General features: G+C 33.8%; 1 protein-coding gene across 1 annotated transcript in view; it reads left to right on the plus strand.

Moving 5' to 3' along the window:
- Positions 1–1,711: 1,711 nt before the first annotated feature.
- Positions 1,712–25,770, plus strand: part of Smp_124350 (putative wd-repeat protein) — a gene marked incomplete at both ends in the record, with an annotated part of 36,165 nt that continues 12,106 nt past the window's right edge. Inside the window, 13 exons of the mRNA XM_018793063.1 lie at positions 1,712–1,922; positions 1,963–2,114; positions 2,152–2,355; positions 4,914–5,079; positions 6,769–6,908; positions 7,858–8,085; positions 9,767–9,859; positions 12,048–12,259; positions 13,916–14,203; positions 14,671–14,812; positions 19,164–19,252; positions 21,624–21,759; positions 24,145–24,359. Coding sequence (XP_018647613.1) covers positions 1,712–1,922; positions 1,963–2,114; positions 2,152–2,355; positions 4,914–5,079; positions 6,769–6,908; positions 7,858–8,085; positions 9,767–9,859; positions 12,048–12,259; positions 13,916–14,203; positions 14,671–14,812; positions 19,164–19,252; positions 21,624–21,759; positions 24,145–24,359 — 2,276 coding nt within the window. The remainder of the gene's footprint in view (positions 1,923–1,962; positions 2,115–2,151; positions 2,356–4,913; positions 5,080–6,768; positions 6,909–7,857; positions 8,086–9,766; positions 9,860–12,047; positions 12,260–13,915; positions 14,204–14,670; positions 14,813–19,163; positions 19,253–21,623; positions 21,760–24,144; positions 24,360–25,770) is intronic.

The following is a 25,770-nucleotide window of genomic DNA, read 5'->3' on the forward strand; positions in this document are numbered from 1 at the left end:
ATGCAGCTAGTTCATCTATGGCATTGTTTTGAAATGAAACAAGCACTGCCTGCACCTGTTGAGGGAGTTTAGACAAGAAAAGTTGTCTAAATAGGCCATCATCGAAAGTTCGTTGGCCGATGACTTCTCTCATTCTAAGCAACATATCCGTCGCAGAACCATGTTGCAAATCGATATTGTTAAGGAGTTGGTCTAACCGTTGTCGATCAGTTAGGTCTCCGCGTTTTAAAATCGATAGTTTAAGCGTTTCGTAAGGTTCGGGAACATCACTAGTAAACATACTAGGTGTTACGTACCTGTTAAACTCGCGCGGTAACGCCTTAACTACCGCGAGGAAACGTGTGCGCGAGTCCGTGATTCCGTGCATGCAAAAGTCGGCTTCTGTATAGCAGAACCAGGACTCGATATTGTCGGGCCAAAATGGCGTTAACTGAATCGAAATAGGGGGAATAGACTTAAACTTAAGAACCTTAGGAGAGTGTTCCGTCATAGTAATATAGATAACGAAAAATGTCTAATTAAAATATATCCGAGAAAAAAAATTCGCGAAAAAAAGTATATCACAATATATAAAATTCAAATAAAGAATAACAATGAATAATAATATTCCAAAATGGAACAGACTCACAGTATGTTGACTTGGTGTACCAGATCACGTCGGTCTCACCAATGATGATGCAACGGATGTTCTAGTTTTACAACTAGCTACCAGTAGCACCTCCTATATTCGATCGTTCCCAGTCAGATAGAAATCAGAAGTCAGACGAGAAGAGGCAGGAAAGATATATTTGATTCGTTACCAATATATCGAGGACCTTTTCTATAAGCTGGCTAATGAAACGTAGGAGCTGTGTCCCACGCCGTGTTGAAACGTGATCTGGTACGGATGCATGACCGAAAGCCTTCAGTTAAACAAGTCCACTTAAACAACGTGGTCAGCATCCAATGTCGAACACTTTATGAGCTATTGATTTTGGGGAATTATTTACAGCTACAACCTCTTCCACTCATGTTACTCGATCTTCGCAATATTGTGAAAGCTGACGTTGTACATACTTTAGTACGGATTGTTTACGGAATGACAATTCTACTTTCAGGGGATTTCGTAGACCCTTCATCTTTTTCAATGAATATGGACCCAAACGCCTGCAAGATCAGGCTTACAAATGCTGTGTGCTCTGTTTAACCTGTTTCAACTCATTTGCAGTCAACTAATGTTTTTGCTCAACCCGCTCTACCACTTAGTACACACTTTTTTGGAAGTTGTAACTCAGTAAGGCGACAACTCACAAACAGATACGAAGGACCTATCAAAGTCATGCACCGAAAACCGAAGTGGCATGCCATCGACAAAAATAAAAGTAACGCTAGAACAGACATCAGTTACTTAGAAAAAATCCTAGTTATATTTGCTTCCCTCCTGGATGATGGTAACATACAAGCTCCGCAATTACGATTTGACCGGGCTGGCATCCTTTGATTATAAAGTTACCACGAGAACAAGTGTTCCTGGAAATCTGTGGAATCTGTAGGTATTTAAATGAAAGTTTTTACTTCAAATGAACGGATTTAGAACGATGAAGGAAGAAGGCGACAAAAGATATGGACTTTTATGTTTAAGTCGTCTAGAACCAAACCTTCCTACAGTAAATTGTTTTAATTATCCATTATTCCGGACAATACTCTATATGTTACTACCGTCTTTTTAAACATGTTTTCTTATTTGAGCAAAAAAATTGCAATACCCAATAACGCAAAATTAAAATCAGCATCATGGAGCAAAGAACATGGATATGTGGCTTGCGGAGGAGAAGATGGGCTATTAAAGGTTCTAAAACTCGAGGTGCAAAATGACTCTAAACACAAAGGCCTCGCTGCGCAAACAAATCTGGTAATGAACCAAACTCTGGAAGGACATTCAGGTTATTGATGTATCTACCTAAAAAGTCATACATTTTACAGATGATGTACAAGTTATCATATGGAACGAAAAATTTAGGAAAATTACTTCATCTGACCAGAATGGCCTTATAATTGTGTGGATGCTTTATAAAGGGGCTTGGTACGAAGAGATGATTAATAACAGGAACAAATCTTCTGTTAAAGATATGAAAGTGATTTTTGTGTATATTGTATATTAACGTGACTTAGTGGGATAGCGATGGCCAGAGAATATGTATAGTTTATGAAGATGGAGCTGCGATTGTTGGATCAGTTGATGGTAACAGAATCTGGGGGAAGGAGTTAAAATATGGGAGCCTTACATCAGTCGAGTGGTCACCAGATGGAAATACTTTGCTTTTCGGTCTTCTGACGGGGGAAATTTGTGTCTTTGATAGTTGCGGGAACTATCTGGTATGTGGAAATAATTTTATACTAAATTACCAAAGACCGTCTTACAATTAGGTAAAACTTTCGGTCAGTACACTTTGTAATAGGAGTCTTAGAGTTTTAGACCGCTGTTGCTTCTTCCGTGACTTTTTACTGCGATTACAATTAAATCTGAGTATACTGAATGTTGATTACATGTAAACGAAGTGACAGACGCGAAGCTATAAACTTTGTGTGATGCACTGATAAGAGATTGAATCGGCATTAAAAACTAGTATCATTTCGACCTTTATTTAAATGGACAGGTTGAATGCCAGAGTTATTCAAATGAACATTCGCAAGCTTGCAAAGCAAGTCTAATTGTGAGTGGTCTACAAAATTTTTATTATCATGGATATCGATGCTGAGGATACGAAACCAGATAATTAAGGGTTGCCGAAGACGTGCTTTCGTATCATTATCTTTGTTTAGTATTTTTTAAAAACAGCACGGACAGGTTTTAACGTCAACAACACAAAGTTCCCAATTTACTTTACTCTCGTTTTTTGTCCCAACCCAGTATTTCATAGCAAAATAATATACCTGTGGGAAAATATAAATTAGTCAGATGGTTTTTACTAAACCAAATGAGTTGTATTGATTAGTTGAAAGATTTTGATTTGGTCCGAGAAAATTCCTTTCAATATTATATCAAAGCATTCAATGGCCGAAACGCTCCCATAACATTCAAACACTTAGTTTGAAACCAATGCTCAGTTGTAGAAGTCCATATCAGCGTATATGTTGGACGATTAGGGGAGCTAATAAGAGATTGGTCAAACAAATACAAACTGCTCGAAATTGACAGCCAACGTACGTATTCAACCTGGACAACTAATAAGCGTTATGCACATTGTTCAGGTATGCAGTCCAATGTTTGAGCATATATGGTACGAAACTGGCTGCTATACAGACGAACTAAAAATAATTTACAGGATATAATAACGATTAGCAGTCAAGTAAAAACTTTAAGAGCATAAAAAATAAGGCATACGAAAGATAGAGAGTACGAACTAGGTACTAATATTTTTCTGATGAGAACTTAATCGATAATAGCTTTAGACAGTACACTCAGGGGCTATTAAGTTCGCTTGAACTGACAAAATTTGATCCACATTTGAAAATTATCCAAAGTTATATTTGATATAATGATTTCTATCTTTTTGCGTTATCGTTATTTGATTTGACCCCCACAGAAAGTCATATTAGTTGAACCACTGTTAAAATTTCAACACTATTTCACCCATCTACATTTATTTATGATCTGTCGTTCAAATTAAACCTGTTTAAGTGTCGACCCTTTTAGAACAATAATTTTTAAAAATTAATATTTGATAAAACCATCTGCAGTATATTTAGAGCGATAAAATCCATTAGGATCCTGATTTAGGTATTTCGAACTCAACAACATTTGTATCTTGGGGCCAGTAAATCACCTCTCAAAACACTCTTATTTATTAGAACATATTTCTCACAAAACGTGAGCAATATTGAAACAAAAACGTCCCCATATTTTATTTGTATGTTTGAATAAAACTGAACAAATAAGAAATTACGAATCATATTCGCTATACATATACAGAGTTAATAACATTCGCTACTTAAAATAGACTACTTTTCAGTGAATTAGCCAACTCATCGAAGAAAAAGTAGCCTTTATTTTAATTAGTTTTTACCGATTGCCCGTTTGCCGAAATTTATGTCTGCAGTCTCAAACCATAGCCAAAGATGTCGGTATAGCGTTGTGGAGATTGTCGAGTTCATATCAAGATCATGAAACAATCAATGTTTGACCATTAATGAAAATATGGAAGCACTGGATGGTCATTTCGTTCTATTATAGGTCTTCTCATCAATGAACATCTATGATCCCGCACGCAGGACTCGAACCTGGAGCTTTCGGTCTGGCGTAAACGCTTGGTCTCCAGACCATTGAACCAGTGTTCAACGGTGTTATTATTTAACTTCAGTCAATCCACGGTGCCCATCGATGACTATCCTCAAGAAGTGATTCTCGGAGTTCTGATGAGAGGTCATGACTTACGTAGTTCAACCGTGGCAAGTGTGAGGCGATCATCCACCGAAGACAATGGACGATAATCGCGCAATATCGTGGATTGATTGAAGTTAGACACAGACAGCATTGAGTGTTGGCTCAGTAATTTAGAGTCTAAGCGTTCGCTTTGCTGTTTTGACCAATGGTTAACTGTTCTCTGTTGATTTTTAATGTTGGTTTATTTTTTCTGTTTAACTATGAAATGCGACAACTTAGATCAGAAAACAATCTAACAATGCTTTAATTTATTGGTATCTATCAGTTTAATTGTCATTGACCACAGAAAACAATATTGAAAGTTCAAAAAGAAATCAAGTACCCATATATTTTTTCAGTCGAGAGGCTAAATTATCTTGTGTTATATTTATTAATATCTATTTTACAAAATTAGAAATGTTGAAAGTTGAGTTAAAACCAACCGCTAAACTCTATTTTATGGTGCTATTAACTTTGAGTTTTCTACATTTAAATGGTTATGGTGTTTTAGAACAAAATGTCCACTTATTGCTTGAACAATATACATGGTGCTGTTCGAATCGTAAGTTTAGATTGGTATAAAGGAGAAAACAATTACGGTACAAGAATGCTACCTTCATTGGCTGTATGTTACGATGTTGGACGTTGTCAGCTGATGATAAATCATGAAGATCCAGGTAAATTCTTATTGTAGATATATAAAGATCTAATGTTTTAGACTTTTAAAATTATGTTAGCAATAAGATATATGCATTAGGCACAATAGATCTGTTCAATATAGTATCGTTTTGTGTTTATCCATGTAAACAAACTTGATTTAGGTTTTCCGTACACAAACGTCTATCAAGGGGTAGCCATTACAAGTTTTAGACTTAAACTTCACATTCAGTGGTTTTAGTATGTGTAATATTTTAAACATCCTCACATATTTTTTGTACACTATTCCAGCATTATTTACAGATTGAACAGCAGTAATTTGTAAAAGCGTTTACGCAATACATTTTTTAATTTCAATCGCTAATGAAATTCGAGATGTACAATTCATCCTACATAAAACTTCTGAAAAATTTCCCTTTTATGAAACAAATACTCTTGATTTTAGCACTGAATAAAATACCCATTACATTTGCTTTTGAACGATCAAGAAACAAGTTTCTCGGTCAACATATTCTGTTAAACAATAGTTAAGCTTAAAATAATTGTACTTTAGCTAGATTTGATGGAATTAACTAATCAGAAGGGGTTTTGTGAAGATTTCAGTATTTTTCATAGTTGAAATCATGAGTCAATTGAAGCTAGACCACCATGGGCAACCTGGGAGCACTAGACGGACGTTTCGTCCTATTGTGGGTCTCCTCAGTAGTGCGCATCCACGACCTCGCCTCGCGATATTCGAACCCAGTACCTACTAGTCTCGCGCTAGAGCACTTAACTAAAGTTATCACATAGAACTAACTTTAATCTAATCACATTAGCCGACAAGAGAACAAATATTTAATGTACTTATTATATGTAAATTTATAAATCTTATTTGTAATGTTCAAATGTTTACATCGTATTCATAAGCTAACAGTAGACTGTTGGGATAAGTTGGCACTTCCTTAAACGTTTTTTTGCTTAAGTACTTACGTAAGATCACGGTAAAGTAATTTTTATGGCTAGTAAAGTCGTTCATTCTATGCGTTAATGAATATAGACAGTAAAAAGCCATTTCTACGTCAGGATTGTTTACAAATACCGTCAACTACGTACTTATAGTTAAGGTAATGTCTAAAGAAGAAACGAACATTTGTATTGTTTGTAATACATACGAAAATTGCTAGCATAATGAAAGAAATATCTGAATAATTATGTGGTATGATAGTTAGTAATTTATATATGGTGACAAAACTTATTTTATATCTCTTGTTTTCGTTTGGCAAATATAAAAATTAACCTGCAATTAAAAGTAAGTAAACTTTATCCAGCATGGAATGGAGCACATATTTGCACGGGTTCACGATTTTATGCCACATCAGACAAGAGAGATAAAATTATAGGGGTAAAACAGAAGTAACAGTGGTATCAGTGATGAGATGAGGAATAGGATTTAAGAAGTTAAGAAGTAAACCCATGAAATGCAGGGTATAAGGGAATCTTGAGGTCAGGATTTAAAGAATATAAAGAACAAATACATCCATACCATTGTAACCAATTCTGAATCATATCAACCAGGTGTAAGCGTTAATTCCAATCACCCTCTTGTTATCTCTAGGTTTATTTTATTGTAAGAAACATGTAATGATGTTGATTACTCAATTAATGCTATAAATGTTTAATATGAACCTCATCTTAACCTTAATAATTCGGTTTTGTTATTGTTTTAGATCCAGTCCTATTAAACACTGGGATTCAAATAACATGTTCTTTTTGGAACGAAGATGGATCTATGTTAGCTGTAGCAGGAACACAAATGTCAGCTGATCGTAATATAAACGTAGTACAATTTTACAACCCATTTGGTAATGTAAGCTATAGTTTTCTTTCTTTATATTTATCAAGATCTGAGTTGGAATATATTGGATCTTGAAAAGTAATAAACTGCTATTTTCCCCAAATATTATCCACTCGATGTACTGAAAATGCTATCAGTGTACAGTGCTTATATTTGTTTATGATTCCTAGTTTTCTTTCAGACCGTTAAAGTGACTGATGTAATTGGTATGGCAAATATTCTTAGTTGCTGATAAAAATTCATCAGTTTAAGTCGTTAAATGAGTTATTATTTAAAAACAGACTCATCACCGTAAGCAAAATAGCTAATTCCGCAAAAGAGGAAGAGAAAAATGACAAACAGTTCTTGTAGCAGATGTAATTTTATCTTGATAAATTTTTTGAGTATGTACACATTTTGCGTTTTTAAAAATTAGTATCAACTCAAAAGACCCGAAGTTTGTGCTGATGATGTCGTCCAGAAGGACGATGAAAGCTCCACGACCAAACCATCCAGTTCAGAGAACAAAACTCCATAAAAATCTTTTCACAGCCACATTTGGCCAAATCTTGTACAAATGTTATTTTCTATTTTATGGTACGATGTGATCAGTTTGTTTGGTATATAAACCCAGTATGTTTGAGAATAGTTATTCATATTGCCGAGGCTGTTATTGGTGTTCTGAACTTAACTGGCTGGGCTAGGCAGATAGCAGGACTGATAAGTACTCAAGACTTCCCATACAACTTTTGTGTATCATTGGGCGATCAATAAATTCACTGCTCTCTGATAGGTAGTCGTATAACGTCAAATATATCAACTGGGCAAGAATGAACCCAGTCGATATAACAGAAGTGTTTTAGAAGTATGTGTGTAATTTTATACTTATTAGAGAGTACATAGTCTATTAGGAAAACAAAATTTCATCTTTATGAACTTTACCTTCGTAGAATAATCAATATTATTTTATTTTATTTCATAGCACTTAAATACATTACTTTTACCTGGTAAATGCTTAACAGCATGTACATGGGAAGGTAATGGTTCACTCAGATTGGCTTTAGCTGTTGATTCATTTCTATACTTTGCCAATTTACGTCCATATTATAAATGGGCATACAGTTCAACAGAGAATACAATAATTTACAATTATTCACGTCCGCATACATTTGAACATTCAATTACATTTTGGAATTTGAAAACAAACAAAGTAAGATAAATAAATATTAAAACAATAATTAATGTAACTGATTTATCAAGTGTAGATCTAAGTATTCAACTTTGAAGGATACTATTTGTGTTGTAAATCATAATGATTTTAATTGACAGTTGAAGAAGTTGAGTGAGTGATATGACATAGGTGCATTTACTCATTGTATTCACTTAAATCTTAAGTCTTAAAATTATCTTATACTTTTTATTCCGCGAATTAATCCTTCTATATCGAATCATATTGACTATGTCTAATCTTCCCTGTTACCATTAATTTTGTTACTACTTCTACCATTCTCAGATTAATCTCGATAATTTCATTTTATTGTACTGATATGATCTGAAGACGTGAACTGATGCAATTATATTCTACATCCATTTTTTTCACCATCTGGTTGACTGATGCCACCCATTTTATCTAAACTGTAATTGATTGAATAGAGTTCAAACTTGTGATCCACTGGTTCACAGATAAATAGTTTAACCATTAAGTCAAACATAAATTCTATTTTGCAAACATGGATAGTGGCTAGCAGTGGAATCCAGGACGCGCATTTCGTCCTATTTGGGACTCGTCAGCTCGATGTACCTGCATTTCAGAGTTGATGTTCACTCTGGGACTCCAACACAGTACCTTTCGCTTCAAACGCCATCGCTTTATCCACTCAGCCACTGAGTCTTGTTAGCCACTTGCTTGTGCAATGTCGTGAAGTTTAAATAGGACGAAACATGCGTTCTGGATTCCACTGCTAGCCACTATCCATCTTTGCTTACAATGCATGTGAATTAAGGCACAGTATGCACATATGCCAATAAGAGATTGACCAGTTGCAGTCCTAACACATCAATGGGAAGATTCAAACAAACAATACTAATTGAATTTAAGTCTGTTTATATATAAAGTTCTCACAAAATCATATTTGCAGTATCGCCACTAAGTTTTTTTCTATTCGCTTTTCTATACCATAATCAACGTAAAGAACATAAAGAAATTTGGTTTCAAGACATCACTTGTTGTACTAGGTGATTAGTGGAGATCAGCCATGTTGGGTGTGCGACAGTTATCCACTGCAGATCATGGATGACAGTTGCATAAAATCGTGAATTGAGTAAAGTTAGACATTAGAACCGTTGGATACCGACTCAGTCGTTTAGAGGTTAAGTATTTACATACGTGATCAAAAGTCCTGTGCTTGAACCCCCGAATGTAGGATCGTAGATGAGCACTGCTGGAGAGTCCCATACAGCTGTTCAATGCTCCCGGGTCTACAATGGTGCTCTTACTAAGATTCATTACTGATGAGAACTATAAAAATTATGCAATCTCCACAAATCCTTCTACATTAACAAATCTATTTTTTATCTTCGTAATATATATTACACAGAAATTAATAAAGTTTCAAAAAGTATGGACAGGGCAGCTCTAGTGATTCTAGAAGTTTGTAAGTGATGAAACTTTATAAAATGACCTAAGATCCATCATAATGTTGTAGATCTACTAACTTCATTACACTGTCCTTCATTAATCGCTCATGTATTCCAGCAGATAGATTTCACTTGTACTTACATTGTTTAAAGATGATCAGTCAACAGTGAACATGTCAAGTAGCAAAAATATAAAATATCGTAAATTTTTTTGTAATTTTAAACATTGTAGTTGCATTTCTTTTTTATTGTAGACTAAGATAATTACCGTTCATCATTTAATCGATATTTGTGCTTCAGAAGATTATGTATGTTTGATTTGTAAACCTAGTGATGTGAGTCAAGGGGTAAGTTTCCGGTGGAAACGAATTAGTACGTTTTACTTTTGCCTAAGAATTAAACTATGCATTTGCTTTTACATGTAAACAAAGGTAATTTGTATAAATTTCCTATTTTCTCACTGTTGAAGTTTGGGTGAACATGGAAGTGACCGTGATTATAACACAAAAAAATCTTAGAATATTCGATACAGTGTATACTTTCTAAAGGAACTTAGTCTGTAATCACCTTTCATAGTTCCTTTTTAGAAATGAGCTGTGGAGAAAAAAACAGAAGAATGTGAAACTCGGATATTTATGGTTTAATCGAAAACTTTAGAGTATTCAAATAAGCGTTGACCAGACAGTTATATTATTCTTAATGTTAGATGACCACATTTAACGGGTTCGAGTTCCGGGGTGAACATCAACTCTTGGATAAATGAACACCCAACTGACGAGTCCCAACTGGGGCGAAACGCGCGTCCTGGATTTCACTGCTAGTCACCATTCAACTTTGTTTATGATGCTTGTGAATTAAGGCCATATCGAGGCAATCCTCAAAGGATGCACGTATACCAATAAGAGACTGATCAATTACAATTCTAAACATCAATGGGAAGATTCAAACAAACAAAACAAAATGAATTCAATCCTAACAGTTTCTACTATCTGAGAACGTTTATCTATCCAAAAAATGAAAACTAAGAATACTGTCAACTATCTAATTTCAGATCACAGTTTTATTTACATTCACTTAGGATAATATGTCATATTATCAAGAACTTGAGAACACGTTTTACAATTTTTCGATATGAAGTAATAACAATGAAAGCTGAGAAAACCGACTTGATGAATATGAAGGATCCACCTAAGGGAGTTGAAAAACTCTGATTCCAAACCAATGGTACACATGGGCTCCTAGATCCTGATGGAACAAATGGCGTATGAACCAGTTGTTGGCCATCGGCTACCATGGGACTGCATTTTCTCTCTTTGCTTCACTGCCTTGTGGATTAGACCTTGATGATAAAGGCTCTGAGTGTTACCCCCTAAGGAAACCACCTGATTTTTTGGGCAACCGGGTAGTATTATAGCCAACACACAAATTAAGTGACTTGTATGGCGCGTATGTATTCGGTGCGCCTTTGTACCAATATTTATGTGTTCAAATAAATAAATAAATAAATCTTACTCTGAAACTCTTCAGTAGTATGAAAAAATCACTTTTCAAATAATGAAAACAGATGTAGTTATAGCATGTAATGGGAAGAATAAAAGTTATCAAAATTGTCTGATTCTAGAAAAATCTATTGTATAATAACTGTTAATTAGTTTGATATAAAGTGACCAGGTACTGATAGGTTTCAATATTTCTTTAGAAGACAATGGTATCTGCTTTTCCATTTATTCACGGGGATAACAAGTAGTACTTACTTAATTACTTGGTTTGAATTATTTTTTCTGGTTAGCGTTTTCTTAGCGAGTTAGTTTTCTACGGAGTGGGGTCGCTAACCCCATGCCCAACCCTCCTCCTTTATCTAAGATTGGGACCGGCAGTAGCCCCCGAAGAGGCTACAGGCGGAGTTGATAACAAGTAGTGATTTGAATATATTCAAAAATCACTATATATATTGGAATACTGAGTTGTTCATAAGTACCATAAGTAGTAAATCATAAGACAATTAATAAATTAAGAACGATCATCTAACATAAGGATTACAGAGGTTAGGTAATTTTCATTTGCATCAAATAACACGAATTAGTGTACCAAAAACACTTTTATCAAAGAAGTCGACATATTTATCCATAAGTTTAAAGGGGAACATTGAGAATTAGAAAAATAAACTTCAGTTTGTAACGGTTTCTTGAACAACGGCATAATTAATTGTAAGCAAAAATGGATAGTGGCTAGCTGTGGAATCCAGGACGTGCGTTTCGTCTTATTTTGGACTCATCAGCTGAATGTACCTGCATCTCATAGTTGATGTTCACTCTGGGACCCCAACCCAGTACCTTTCGCTTCAAACGCCATCATGTTATCCACTCGGCCTCTGAGTCCTATATCGAGGCAATACGCACAGTATGCACATATGCCAAATAGAGACTGACCAGTTGCAGTCCTAACACATCGATGGGAAGATTCAAACAAACAATACTTAAATAATAATTATTTGTTTAAAAAAATTAATTACACTCTTTATACAACTCATTCTAGGTTATTTTAACCATGTATACTGCAATTGGTGTTGCAATAGAATCAAAACGTGTACAATTTGAACCAATTCAATCAATGATGACTTCAAATCAAATTATTTTAATTAATAAAAGTTTCATTTATGCTTGGCAGTATTTTACACCGAAACAAACACTTGATTTAGGTTTTAAATTTACATCATCGACGATTCGTCAACGTGATGGAATTGAAAGGTCAGTTGAAATACATTTGTGAGAGTGATACTTGAATAAGTTGTAAACTTTTTAGAAAGTAATTTGAAGTGTTAGTAATTGACTTATTTTTTTATCCAAGTTATGAGCCCAAACTACTTTCGGTTGATGTGTCGCAAGATAAAGAGTTAACATGATGAAAATCATGGTCACTTTCCTTTAGATATTGAGTGTAAGTTCATATTTTAATGATCACTGAAATGTAGCTTATAAACGATAACTTGGTGAGATGGTATTATTCAGGGAAGGGAATAAAATTAAACTTTATGTTTCACAACCAACTAGTTAACACAAGATCAATTGAAAGCTCTCATTTAGATAGAAAATCTTGATCAATTATATGCTTGAAAATATTTTATGCATATTTCTAACTACTTGAATATGAAATAAGTAGTCACTATAACGTACTTTGTGTAGTAAATCTCAGCGGTAGGATTTCGTTATTTCATCATCTTAGATTTTAGAAGTTGTAAAGATAAGTAGTAAAGTAATAAATCCGCAACAACAGTGATATGTAAAATCTTGTTCGGAGAAAGTACAATTTGTGACTTTTAATCAACCTAGTATTCAAATGACGTTTTGCTTAAATGTAATCTTGACAAACGAAGATTGTGCGGTTTCCTGTCGATTAAATTTAACTATCTAATATCGAAAAATCGTGCATGTGTGCGATATCGATTTATTTAGATCAGTGGTAACATTACAACTTTATTGATAGAATTCAATCAGCATTAAAGAACTTGACAAACATTACATTGTTCACTACTCATTGGTGGTTTAGTGTGACAAAAAGGCTATTACCTTTCTCTCTTGGACTTTTATAATTAATACAACTGATTTAGATGTATCATCAGTATTTACTGGTCTTTTTTCACCTACTAAAATGCGTTTTCAACCAGGCAAGTGCTTTGTCTAAGTGTACAGCACTGAATCTGCACAATATCATTAAGGAAATGCTAAAGGACCTTTAGGTTTCGCTGAAAGCACTGTCTTCGACCAATCAAGTGGAATTGAATAGCTCACGTTTTCAACCTCATTTATTTATGAAATTTATATTCAATTTTAAGTTTTCTAAATGATTTAATGGGATGATACGTAACAGTGTAAATGTAATTGATTTTTACAGACACTATTAATGCCTTGAATCACAACAAGTTATAGCATTTCTGATTCGCCTTTCCCCTTGCATTTCTCATTGTTTATAGTATTATCAGTATTGATAGATAGAAACTTGCTTACTTACACCTGTTACCCCTCGTGAAGGAGCATAAGCCGCTCACCAGCATTCTCCATCCAACTCTGTCCTGGGCCTTACTTTCCAGTTCTTTCCAGTTGATATTCATCCTTTTCATATCTGCTTCTATTTCCCGGCGTAATGTGTTCTTTGACCTCCATCTTTTCCGCTTCCCTTCCGGAATCCAAGTTAGGGAATTCGGAAAGCAAAGAAAGCAAAGAACAAAATGCTCTGTAGATTATTGATAAAAAGTTTCAGGATATCAAGTACAATATAGAACCCAACAAGACTCATTTGTTGACATTCTGTTACTGACTGTCGATTAAAAATATTTTCATTTTAATCATTTGAACATTCTTATCATTAGAGAATTTTTCTAATTTCTGAATGTTGGTTAAATTTAGGCTTTATCATATTGATACAATTTCATTAAGAACTGGATCATCGAGTTTCGTCGATGATGATATTTCTTCATCAGTATTTCAAACAGAAGTTGACTGGAACATAATGAATCAACCAGTTTCATCTGATCCAATATCTACATTAACAATTAGTCATTCAACTAGACGTTTACTTATTGCTCGAGAGTCTGGTTTAATACAAATTTACAGATTACCTGATTTATATTTTGAAATGAAATTTTCAGTAGGTGATAATTGTCCGTATCGGATATATGTGAATTGTAATGCCACGTAAGTGAACTGAAATGATTTATATTGATTTGTCTTATGACACAACCACATAGATGATCAACATTTCTACCAGTTATTCGTTTTAATATTAACCATTTAGTTATGTTGCTTAGATTAGAAACAAAAGTTGCTTCAGAAGTTAAGTCCCAGATTTCCAGTAAGGAGCTGTAGTAATTGGAGTTCAGCTATGTCGAGAGTGTAGCAGTTAAACAACAATGCTATTAGTTGATGGGATCGACGAAAATTACAAATGTAAGCCATCAAATGCCAAATCAGTAGTCTTAAGGTTAGACATTCACCAAGTAGTATGAAGATCTTAAATTCGATCCCTGGTGAGGTCGTCGATGCTTGTACAACTCAGATGTCTACTTATTCCTGGTTCCAATGGTTGTCTAGCTACAGTCAGCTAATGATATTAACTACAACCTTGTTATTATTGTATTTTTTTAAAAAGATTTGTTTTCTAGTTGTCTAGGTGTAATCGATGAATCGGGTATTTTTCGGTTACATCTAATACCAGACAATTCCAATAGTCTTTTGTCATCTGTCAAATTCCAAAATATTGATAATTTCATAAGAAAAGATGTTTGGGATGTCAAATTTGAGGAAGTGAGTTTTAATAATAGTAATAATGTTTAGTTAAAGAAATGGTTTTTCGAAAGTTTCACTCATCATTAGTGAATTTGTGTAGTGAAGGGGCTTAAATGAATGTATATATTTAAAACTGTTAGGAGCTCGTTGCGATTTAGCATATCGATAATCTAAACTAATACACTTCTAATGGAATTCAAATATCACCTTACGCAATGAAGTAAACGAATGTTATGAATTTCTATAACTAATCACAAGTGACTTCTGATTGTAAGGGATTTGGCAACTTGAACTAGTAACGTAACTCAGAATCGATTGCAATAGCTCAGATGAGTTCACTTTTTTATGTTCCCTAAAAACCTGTGTTCTAAATGATCTCATATGTATTTGCTCCACAAATTTATCTTTCCTACGGGACAGTTTTCTCTCTACTTAATCTTTCTTATTATCACCGATATTGTTACTACTTTTACTACCCTAATACTTGTCCTTGTAATTTTATCTTATTGTTCTAATTGGATATAACATTGTGAATTAATACATATGTGTGACAGGTTCTGTTCAATTTATGACTGACTGAATCTGGTTTAGATCACGGACTGACCTTAAGTAGACAGTTATTAAAAAATAAAGAACATTAAACAGCTATTTCATCCTCAGTAAAATGTTATCCAATGCTCCGCAGTTATTAATGGCAGTCAAACATAATAAGTCTTTTACATTAATAAACAGTTTAAATCAAACTGTCAAACTACCGCAACTATTAGAAATCAATGAATTCTACTATGAATTGAATATTAAATCATAATAAATCTGCTCATATGATTTCCATACCATTTTATTCCCACGATCTATTAGCAAAGTTTTAAAAAAATGATCTTTTCGTTTCGGAATTTTTCCTCATGGTTTGTTATCTTACACTGAGCTCATGCTATCTAACTTCCTAATTGTGTCATTGAGCGTTTTGTGATGGTAGATCGTAAAAAAACACAACTCAAATACAATAAAATGGTGTGCAATGACTTTGAAGTTCTAGAACATTCAAGGAAGTTTCACAAGTATTAATCAATGAGTTATCGTAATATGTGATTTAGTAAGCTTCACTTCTACCTACAGTCGGTTTCTGGATTAAAGTGTCTGAGGTCAGGATAAAATTATGAATCAGGCGAAGTCAAACAGGCCAATGTATTGTAGTTGGATCCATCTAATTGTTTGCAGTTCTTTTTGACTATCTATAAATGGAAGAATTATAATGAATATAATATTCCGTTATGTACTGAACTAATTATCAGACTGTTCACATAAATATTCACTCTGTCTGAGTTCTTTAATATTCTGTGGAATGAAATTTAAGATTTTACCGATGTACACAAAACAGTAACTAGCCTACACTCATGACAGCACAAGTGTTTAACCGACTTTAGTGAACGGATTGTTTAAGGATCTATAAATTATCCTTAGTGAAGAATGACTTCATAACCATATCTAAATCTGTATAGGTTGTATGTGTTTCTTCTAGTAGTTAGAGTCTATAATTATCTTTGAAAATATTTACTTCATTTGGTATTGTTTACTTGAATCTTCTCAATGATGTTTAGGGCTACAAGTGACTAGTCTGTCATTGGCATTTGTGTATCCTATGAGAATTGCCTCAGTATTGCCTTAAGTTACGATCATTATAAGTAAAGATAGATAGTGGCTAGCTGTGGAATCCAGGACGCGCGTTTCGTCTTATTTGGGACAACCAAGTGATTATCAGGACTCAGTAGCTAAGTGGGCAACGCGATGGCATTTGTAACGAACGGTATAGGGTTCGAGTTCCTAATTATTAATATTTGTGTAGTGGAAACTTACTGAATAGGGTAAATCTCTGTACAGTGCCTGGTTATTCTATTACCTTTAAAACTTGGGATTATATAATACCTAAATTTACTTTATAAATTTTACAGGATAATCCTAATATATTTGCCATCATGGAAAAAACTCGAATGTATATATTTGATGGTTTACAAGCTGAACCAGCAATTCATACATCTACATACCTTTATGAATTTAAAAATTTAGAAGTTCAAGGTGTTCTATTAGATGAATTAGTGAAAACTGTAAATATTCAACCAAACGAAGAATTCCTTTTAAAAACACCAATAAAAGTATGTTAGACTTATATCATATTGTATTTTAATGATATACCAATATACAACTAAATCAATTTAACTCTTCTATCAAATACAAGTTTATTAACTTGGTTTACTGCCATACTATTCGTACATGAGGGTTAGTTATATTAATTGACTATCAAAACCAAAGGAGGAAGAATGAAATTCAAGCTTCCGACCCATTGATTGAAAGTCGATTATTGTAACCGCCATGGTAAACATTTTTAGGCTTGGTTTGGGATTTTAAAGATATTGAGTGTAATATTTGCTTCTACTGTCTCCTAAATGCCCTGGTACGACCGAGAGTGGGGAGAGTCCACTCTCCCTCTGCAAATGCTCTCACGTGGCTACGCGTATACAGCCTCTGCCAGAGAAGTTCTACTAACTGCATTCTCGTGGAGGGGGTGTTGTTTACGAAATCGAGAGGACGAAAAGCGAATGTCCGGAGCTTTAACCGGGTTGGCGAACACGGAAAGTCCATCTAAGGGAGTTGGAAAACCCTGATTCCAAACCAATGGTGCACATGGGCTCCAGTATCCTGAAGGAACAAATGGCGTATGAACCAATTGTTGGTCACTGGCTACCATGAGACTGCATCTCCTTACGATGCTCCACTGCCTTGTAGATCAGACCTTTAGGTCAAAGGCTCCGAGTGTTGCCCCCTAAGAAAACCACCTGCTTCGGTTCGGGCACCTGTGCAGTACCACTGCGATCACACTAAGCGAATGAGATTTGTGTGGCGCATATATATATGGTGTCCCTTTGTACCAATATTTATGTGTTTGAATAAATATAAATCAAAATTGTGTGAATGAAAACGACAAGTATATCAAGCTAAGTTCACTTATTAATGTTAGGATGATATCGGAAAGTTTTATCAATCAGTCTCCTTTATGATCTATTTACCAGTAAGAATAGGTAAACAAAACAACTGACTGTTGACTCTTATCATTCAAGTACTAGTTATCTGCAAACATTTAATTTATTATTATACTTTAATGACTGATATATTTGATTGCATACTGAAATATATTGGACAAAACTAACTATAATTAAGAACAATTTTACATATGACGGATAATAGTCTTTGGTACTACACAGGACATGCCTGACATTATTGCCTTATCTATGTGGATTTGTAGTGTTTATGATTTTAACTATTAAACTAATGAGTATAGTAGGTGAAAACATCAATCAAAAATTCATCTTATAAGTTTCAATCCGGTGAAAATTTCATGAAAATAGATACCGGAGATTCCAATTCAGGGCGGAATACTAGACCAGCAACAGTAAGCTATCTTATATTCAAATTTCCAAAAAAAAATTTCAGTTATCTCCTACTTATTTCTATATTTCTATAATAAAAGCCTACTGAATTAGATAAATATTTATATTATAGTAATTGATACAGTACATAGGTATTCTATTACCTTGAAAATAAATGAATTATCCGTTACCAATATGTAAAAACTTTCGACCGAATAGTTTCACAGTATTTAGGCGCCGAGTTGATGTGAGACATTAAAGAGGAAGAATATGTATTTGTAAAATCTCAGCGAATGAATTTGAAGTAAATTCAACGTTCCACTTGACAATCTGGTTTGAGCTTTTTCAAGGAAGTTTAATCGAACATCAAAACTATCGAATATAAATAATTAGGTAGATTCTCAGGTTCCCTGTATACTGAATAAGTCATCCAATCAACGTTAACAATGTTGAAAGTAGGTATTTGCATTAGTGTGTATGAGACATTTCCGTAACCAGTTTAGAATTATTTTCTACATTATTTTTCTTTTATTTCATTTTATAGTTGAAATCATGAGTCAATTGAAGCTAGACCAACATGGAAAACCTGGAAACACTGGACGGCCGTTTCGTCATATTGTGGGACTCCTCAGCAGTACTCATCCACGATCCCGCCTCGCGAGATTCGAACCCAGAAGCGTTGGATGCCGGCTCAGTGGTCTGTCGGTCAAGTGCTCTGGCGCGAAACTGGTAGGTCCTGGGTTCAAATGTCGCGAGGCGGGATCGTGGGTGAGCAGTGCTGAGAAGTTCCATAATAGGACGAAACGGCCGTCTAGTGCTTCCAGGTTTTTCATGGTTGTCTAGCTTCAATTAACTCATGATTTCAACTATGAAAAATACTGAAATGTCCACAAAACCACTTCTGATCTATTTCATTTTATCCCAAAATATTTTAATTTAAATAATAGAAGGTTCGAGATTTTAAACAAATTTTAGAAAAAGATGGATTAGAAAAAGCATCAGAATTTATTAATGATAATCCACATACTAAATTAAGGTGAGTATAGTGATTTGAATGTTTGTATTTTTGTGACAATTTGTTATATTTTGTGTGCCTGTGTGCCCTTTTTTCTTTATGACGTGACGATTCCCGTCGATTGGAGAGAAGGGATTCTATCGATCGGACCAATTTGTACACGAAACCCGTACGAGCAGTCTAGAGCACTTGTCGGTTCTGCTATCTCCCTAACTCAGCCAGTTAAGTTCAGAACATCAATAACAGCCTCAGCAATATGGATCATTATTTTCAAACATACTGGGTTTATATACCAAACAGACAGACCACATCGTGCCATAGAATAGAAAATAACATTTGTACAAGATTCGGCCTAATGTGGTTGTGAATGTGGGGAACAGTAATTAATAGATTGAGGATAACTCAAGAACGTCAAATCGTATAGTAATAGTCTATAGGTCAAAATAAAGCTTATAATTAAAGGAACATGAATATGAATAGTTAAGGTACTTAACAATTATACAATAGGAAATATGCGTATCATATTGCTCCATAAATAGTCCTCAAAAGTAACTATTCATGATTCTCTTCGGGATACAACACCGTTAATTAAACATTGTGTTATACAAGGCTATTTATTAACCAACTGATGAAGATCATTGTACTATGAATTAACATCTTAATATTATGAAAATGTCACTTTTGATTAGTAACATTATCACAACCCAACTAAATAATCGTATCTAATGAAAAAACTAAATTCATACTGCTTAATTACGTATTTGTATAAGCTCTTTAAAAAGTATAAACACGAGAAGTGCTGAATACGATGAGAGACTTAACATGTAGTTCATTGTAGTTTGTTGGTTTACCAACGAAAACATAGTGGTTATCCAGTACCCTAGTGAATAAATTAGTATACCAACTGTTTCCAGTTTATAATAAAATCTGTTTTCAAGATGGTACCAATTCCAATGGGTATCCGCCGAATCAGAAAATTTTATTTCTTTCCTGATTATTTATATTCTATATAGAAATCTTAGTAGTAGTATTTATTAGTAAATCTCTGTGATGTATGCTATACATATTTCATAATAAGACAGACCTTTCTCTCAGAGTCAGTTCATGAACAATCAAATCACAGAATTAACAAGCGAGGAACTCTATTCTTTGAGCTAAGAGTATGTCAGTGTTTTCAGTCAAAGTGATTCAATAAGCAGAGAGTTTTTGCTTACTGAAGTTTATTGAAGCATTCATATTAACAACACTTTGCTTATCTACTGTATGCACGAAACCTTTGTGGTTAAATATTATATGGGGAAAACAATGATAAACCCATAATTTAAAACATGTCTAAATAATTACTCACAGTTTGATTTAAAATTTAATCCGGATAACTATTTCGTTTTGAAATTCAACATAATCATAAGGGAACTATTCAACAGCTGATAGTATTCAACCAAATATCATCAAACAAACATTACAACCGGCAAGTAAGTCTACCCATCCCTCGACTTAATTAATTTGAAGGTTTTATGTTTGATTCAATATAGTATCAATGTTATGCGTTTCTAAAGAGTCTGAAAATGTGGTATATAATTATCCTTCATTTTTAATGTCGGTTTCTATTGTCATGATTACTGATATAAATTGTATAGCCATTGAACACTGAAACATTAGACATTAGTTTTTGGTCTTATTTGAAGATCATTTACAGTTAAAGATTTGTGACCAATGAAATGAACGTGTGATTGGCCACTGGGTGTGAACTAACAGGCACATATAACTGACAGTGATTTTTTTCTAATGATTGATTTCCGCTCTGGACTGCAATTAGACTGCTTATGATTATGTTGAAAATGGTATTGTCTAGTTTGGTTCTCTATATTTAGTCGTAAATCACGTATCTGGTTCAACGTAATACAGTCTATGTATGACATGTCGATCTTGGTCACCAGTTGTATTATCTCATAATAGTAGTATTGTAATGAACAAGAACTGTAGTTGGGGACAATCGAATGTTTCAAAGCACAAATTACAGACTATCTCACTAAATTCTGATAACCATACAATGAACAGTTAATTTGCAGAATAACAATCAATTGTCACAATCTTAACTGTTCCTTCTGCAAATATTAGTCCGTCTTCTCTGATTTCATTGTTCATGCATTTTCATACCGATTGCGCTTCATTCCTGTTCGTTCCTTATCGATCTTCTACCAAAATACATTCTATGTCTAACCATCACCATATACTACTTATATGGATATAAGTAGTCCACACCACAGTATAATAGTGGAAATAGAAATTATTTTTATGCTCTTGTTATATCAGTTAATTGTTTTATGGTTTTTTCTATTGTGCTTATATCACAACAGATTGATGTTGTTTTATCTCTTTTTTTTTACCTCAGACATTTATTCATTGAAGCTTGTTTGGAAAAACAAAATTTAGAAATGGCTGAATTACAATTTGTTCATTTACAAGAATATTCTGGAATACAATTTATTAAAAGATTAAGAAATATTCAATCGAAGTTAATTAGAAAAGTAATTTTCTTCAATTTTATAGAAATAGTTATGGGTAACTGTATGTACATCCGCTCTCTTAGGTATTTTAATACATAGAAGTTGTAGTGCCGCGCTTCGTTAATCGTTCACTTCGATAACCATTATAATTCTAACCTTAACGGTGCGTAAAATCAGAAGACAAAGGAAAGCAGCAACTACAGTTTATTGTCGAACAACTCAGGTCAGAAAGCTGACAACACCTGAGCGAATATCAACGAGCGAGCGAGTGAACAGGAGAACAAGCGAAGAACGAATAGCGAACAATTACATAGTCAATTTATAGGCAAATTTAATAAGGGCGCAGCAAAACAAAACACAGGCTGATAATAGTATTTGCGTGCATATATATATGGGGGGGAGTATGAGTCATTGAATGATACTTAAGCAGTCAACATTTTGGCTAGTGTCATGTGCTCTAGTGGTATAACAGTGCAAAGAATATGCAAATTGTTATTATCCAAACAACGATGTCTGTTAAGTAGTTAATAAAAAAAGCTTACCCAAAACTGACCATAATCGAAATTGACTGTAGGATGGTTTCTTTAACGTATATCTGTATTAAAGAATAGAATCAGTCTCTCATTTCTTGATTATCAAGTAAGCATATATGAGTGCCTCGTTCTAAATCAAGGTTCTTTAGTACATGAAGTCCCCCCCCCCCTATAACCCGAGATTCAACTCAAGAAATTCGATTCTTAAAGCAAACACTATTTCTATACATTACTCAGTTAAAATCATATCGTTTGTATATTCTACTTTGATAACGCTCAATATGAATTTTCGATGTATATGTATCACTACAATAATCCAGTATTGTCGATAATACTTGTTTCTATTACGAAAAGAGTTCATCTATAACAGATTCTAAGTTGGACTTCAGGAATTTGTCTCAAAGCTTTTCACTAGTAAGCAAATAGCTGTTAATATTACGGTTATACAATAGAAGAGATTTGCAGGGACCGTTCATCTGTGAAGTTTGTGCTTTTAATTATGTCCTAGAGTATATTCTTTTAAATATCTTGGTACATAAAGTCATTAATTCAAGTGATATGACTATGAGTCAAAGTGAGCAATCTATAAACAGTACAAAATTATAAAAAGATTTATGTATCACATGAATAGATTCAAAGAGAATTCAATGGGATCCACTAGTCGTTTCAAACTATTTACCTATATTTCTTCAAACGTTGCAGTAATTTCAACTCTCGAATGTATGTACATCCAGCTGATAAGTCCCAAAATAAGACAAAACGTGCGTCCTGGATCCCACTGCTAGCCAATATCCATCGTTGCGTTAATCAGTTATGAGACTTTTATAACACGGTTCTTAAAGCATTTGGTAGCATTCAAATTTTATGATCATTCTAGACAATATAATGAAAGTTTAAATCAAATGAAGGTCTTTTTTAGACTTGATCTACAAATACTAGATCAGTCAGTTCTTATGATCTCATTTGTGATTCATTGTTTTTGTCGACTTGGTGTATCTTTACATTGTCGTAAATCAAGTTTTTAGGTTGATTCGTGACTATGTAATTGATTAACTTTAGGTCAGTCGTTGTTTAAAAGTTCATTTGAAACATGTACACAATTACAGGTTCACAAAGATCACCATTTTAAAATCGAATATAATTGAAATTCAACACTCTTTGAACGGTAAGTAAGATTGACTACGGGACTTCAATTAGTCAAAATCATCATGTTTGTGTATCTAATTCATAACACATAACTTTTAAGCTATTTAATTGAATATCAGACAGTTTCAATAGTCTATAAACTATGGAGTAATTGTAAAACACACTTTAACACCTGAAACAGGTCATTCAGTCAGTCAGTTACAACGTAGGACCAGGCACATTTATGCATCGGTCCAAGTTGCCATACCTCGTTAGCACAACTAGACGAACACCGTATTCATAGAAGTAGTTAATTTAGTGGTGGTAGTATATACAAGATAGGTTGTATATAAGGATATAGTATAGGAAGGAAAAACGTTATGAAGCAATTTTAATCTCAAGGTTTAAGGGAGGATAAAGAGTGTATACACCTACGTCATTGTGACCGATTCTGAACCATGTCACATAGAGTCTCCAACCATTGGTTACGATAGTCGTGCGGACCCCAACCAGGTAGTCCGCATCTGCTAACATGGCTCAGACTAGAAGTTTGTGACTCCAAGCACTGATACTGTGTTCTGTGCTAACTTCGAGGTTAAACCTAATATGAACAAGCAGAACTCCCTTATTAAGAATGATCAGTTCTTTATTTACTCTTTGTGTCATCTTTTGTATCTAATATCCACTTTGAATATCAAATACATTTGGTTAAATTAATGAACTTATATGTTTTAACAATATTTACAAGGCAGAAATACTTGTTTATTTCAAAAAACATGATGAAGCTGAAACACTCCTGTTAAATAATGATCGTTCAGATTTAGCAGTGGAATTAAGAAAACGATTAGGTGATTGGTTTCGTGTAGCTCAATTAACTAAAGATACTGGTATCTTAATGAAAGATTTAGAACAAGCTGAAATATGGAATGGTATTGGGGATTATTATCGTAGTCAAATGTTATGGTAAGATCATTTATTATTTTTCTTTTTATGGATTATATTTTTTAATGGAAAATATAACTGAAAATATATCTTCTGTCTTATCTAGTAACCTCTCTCATATGCTAGAATATTTACTAAGACCTATGATTATTTCTATTGTGACTTTATAAAAGGCCATCGCCAATTTATTATGACTACAAAAATAAGAAGGCCGTATCCAATTCGTTATGATCTTATGTTCGGCTTTTTATCACGTGATTTATTCACCAATCGAAATACGACTTTTCCGATCTTACACTGTACCAAATCAACTGATATGAGCAGTCTAGCGTCCTTATTGATCCTTTATCCGCCTAGCCCTTCCAGTTGAGTCCAGAACACCAATTACAGCTTCTGCTATACGAATCCTTCATTGCAAACATACTTGGTTTATAAACCAAACCGCATCACACCATAAAATAGGAAATAATATTTGTACAAAATCAAGCCAAATGTGGCTGTGAATGTGTGATACAATAATCAATAAACTGAACATAATTTGGGAACAGTAAACCGTATAATAATTATAATAATCTATATGGCAAATGAAAGCTTATAACAAGATGAATATAGATATAAACAATCTAGTTACTCAATAGTTAAACTATAAGAATATATTTAGAGTAATAGTCCATTAATAGGTCCTGGAAGTTACCTGTACTTAAGTCTTCACTAGGATATAACAATTTCAAAGTGTTATGCTTTACGAACTGAAATCAGTCAAAAACTGTAGTAATAAAAATATTTTATGAATAATGTCACTCTGTAAGTGTATATGCGTCAAACTTCATTGTTGTTGTTTGATGTAGACAGGGATATTTCTGTTTAACATGTAACCATTAGTAGACGTATATATAATGCATTTACTTCTAGCAAGTTTTACGTTCAAAAACCAATGAAACTTAGTGTAAATAAGTTCATAGTCTTCGAAGTACGTATTTTTGTTATTCATGGTTCAAACTGGCAATAGATCAACAGATAAATGCATTGTGCTATGGTTGTATGGTGTATTTATAAACTATTTATATCAGTCTTTGATTAACAGTAGTACTAAGGTAATATGCTGTCATTCATGTAATGCGTTGTATTATAACTATTTTAGTAGCCTTGAATCAGAAGTAGACTTTCTCTCTCTCGAAACCATGTGACAAAACCCAGAATTAAACATTTAATAACTTTAACATATTCTCTGTGCGTTAAGAAAATAACAATAAAATCTCAATAGTTTTGTGTTAAGTGGTCATATGACTTCTAATACTGTTATACACGCTTCCTATATCCTAACCCACTTGGCTAATTGAGCGAGACAGTAGATGGGAATGAGAAACTGTATTGACTAATCGAGTCAAAATATATGTAAAAATACATAAACTTAAACCGGATTTTGACCAGT

Source organism: Schistosoma mansoni, chromosome 1 (assembly GCF_000237925.1).
Source record: "Schistosoma mansoni strain Puerto Rico chromosome 1, complete genome".
NCBI classification, from domain to species: Eukaryota; Metazoa; Platyhelminthes; class Trematoda; order Strigeidida; family Schistosomatidae; genus Schistosoma; species Schistosoma mansoni.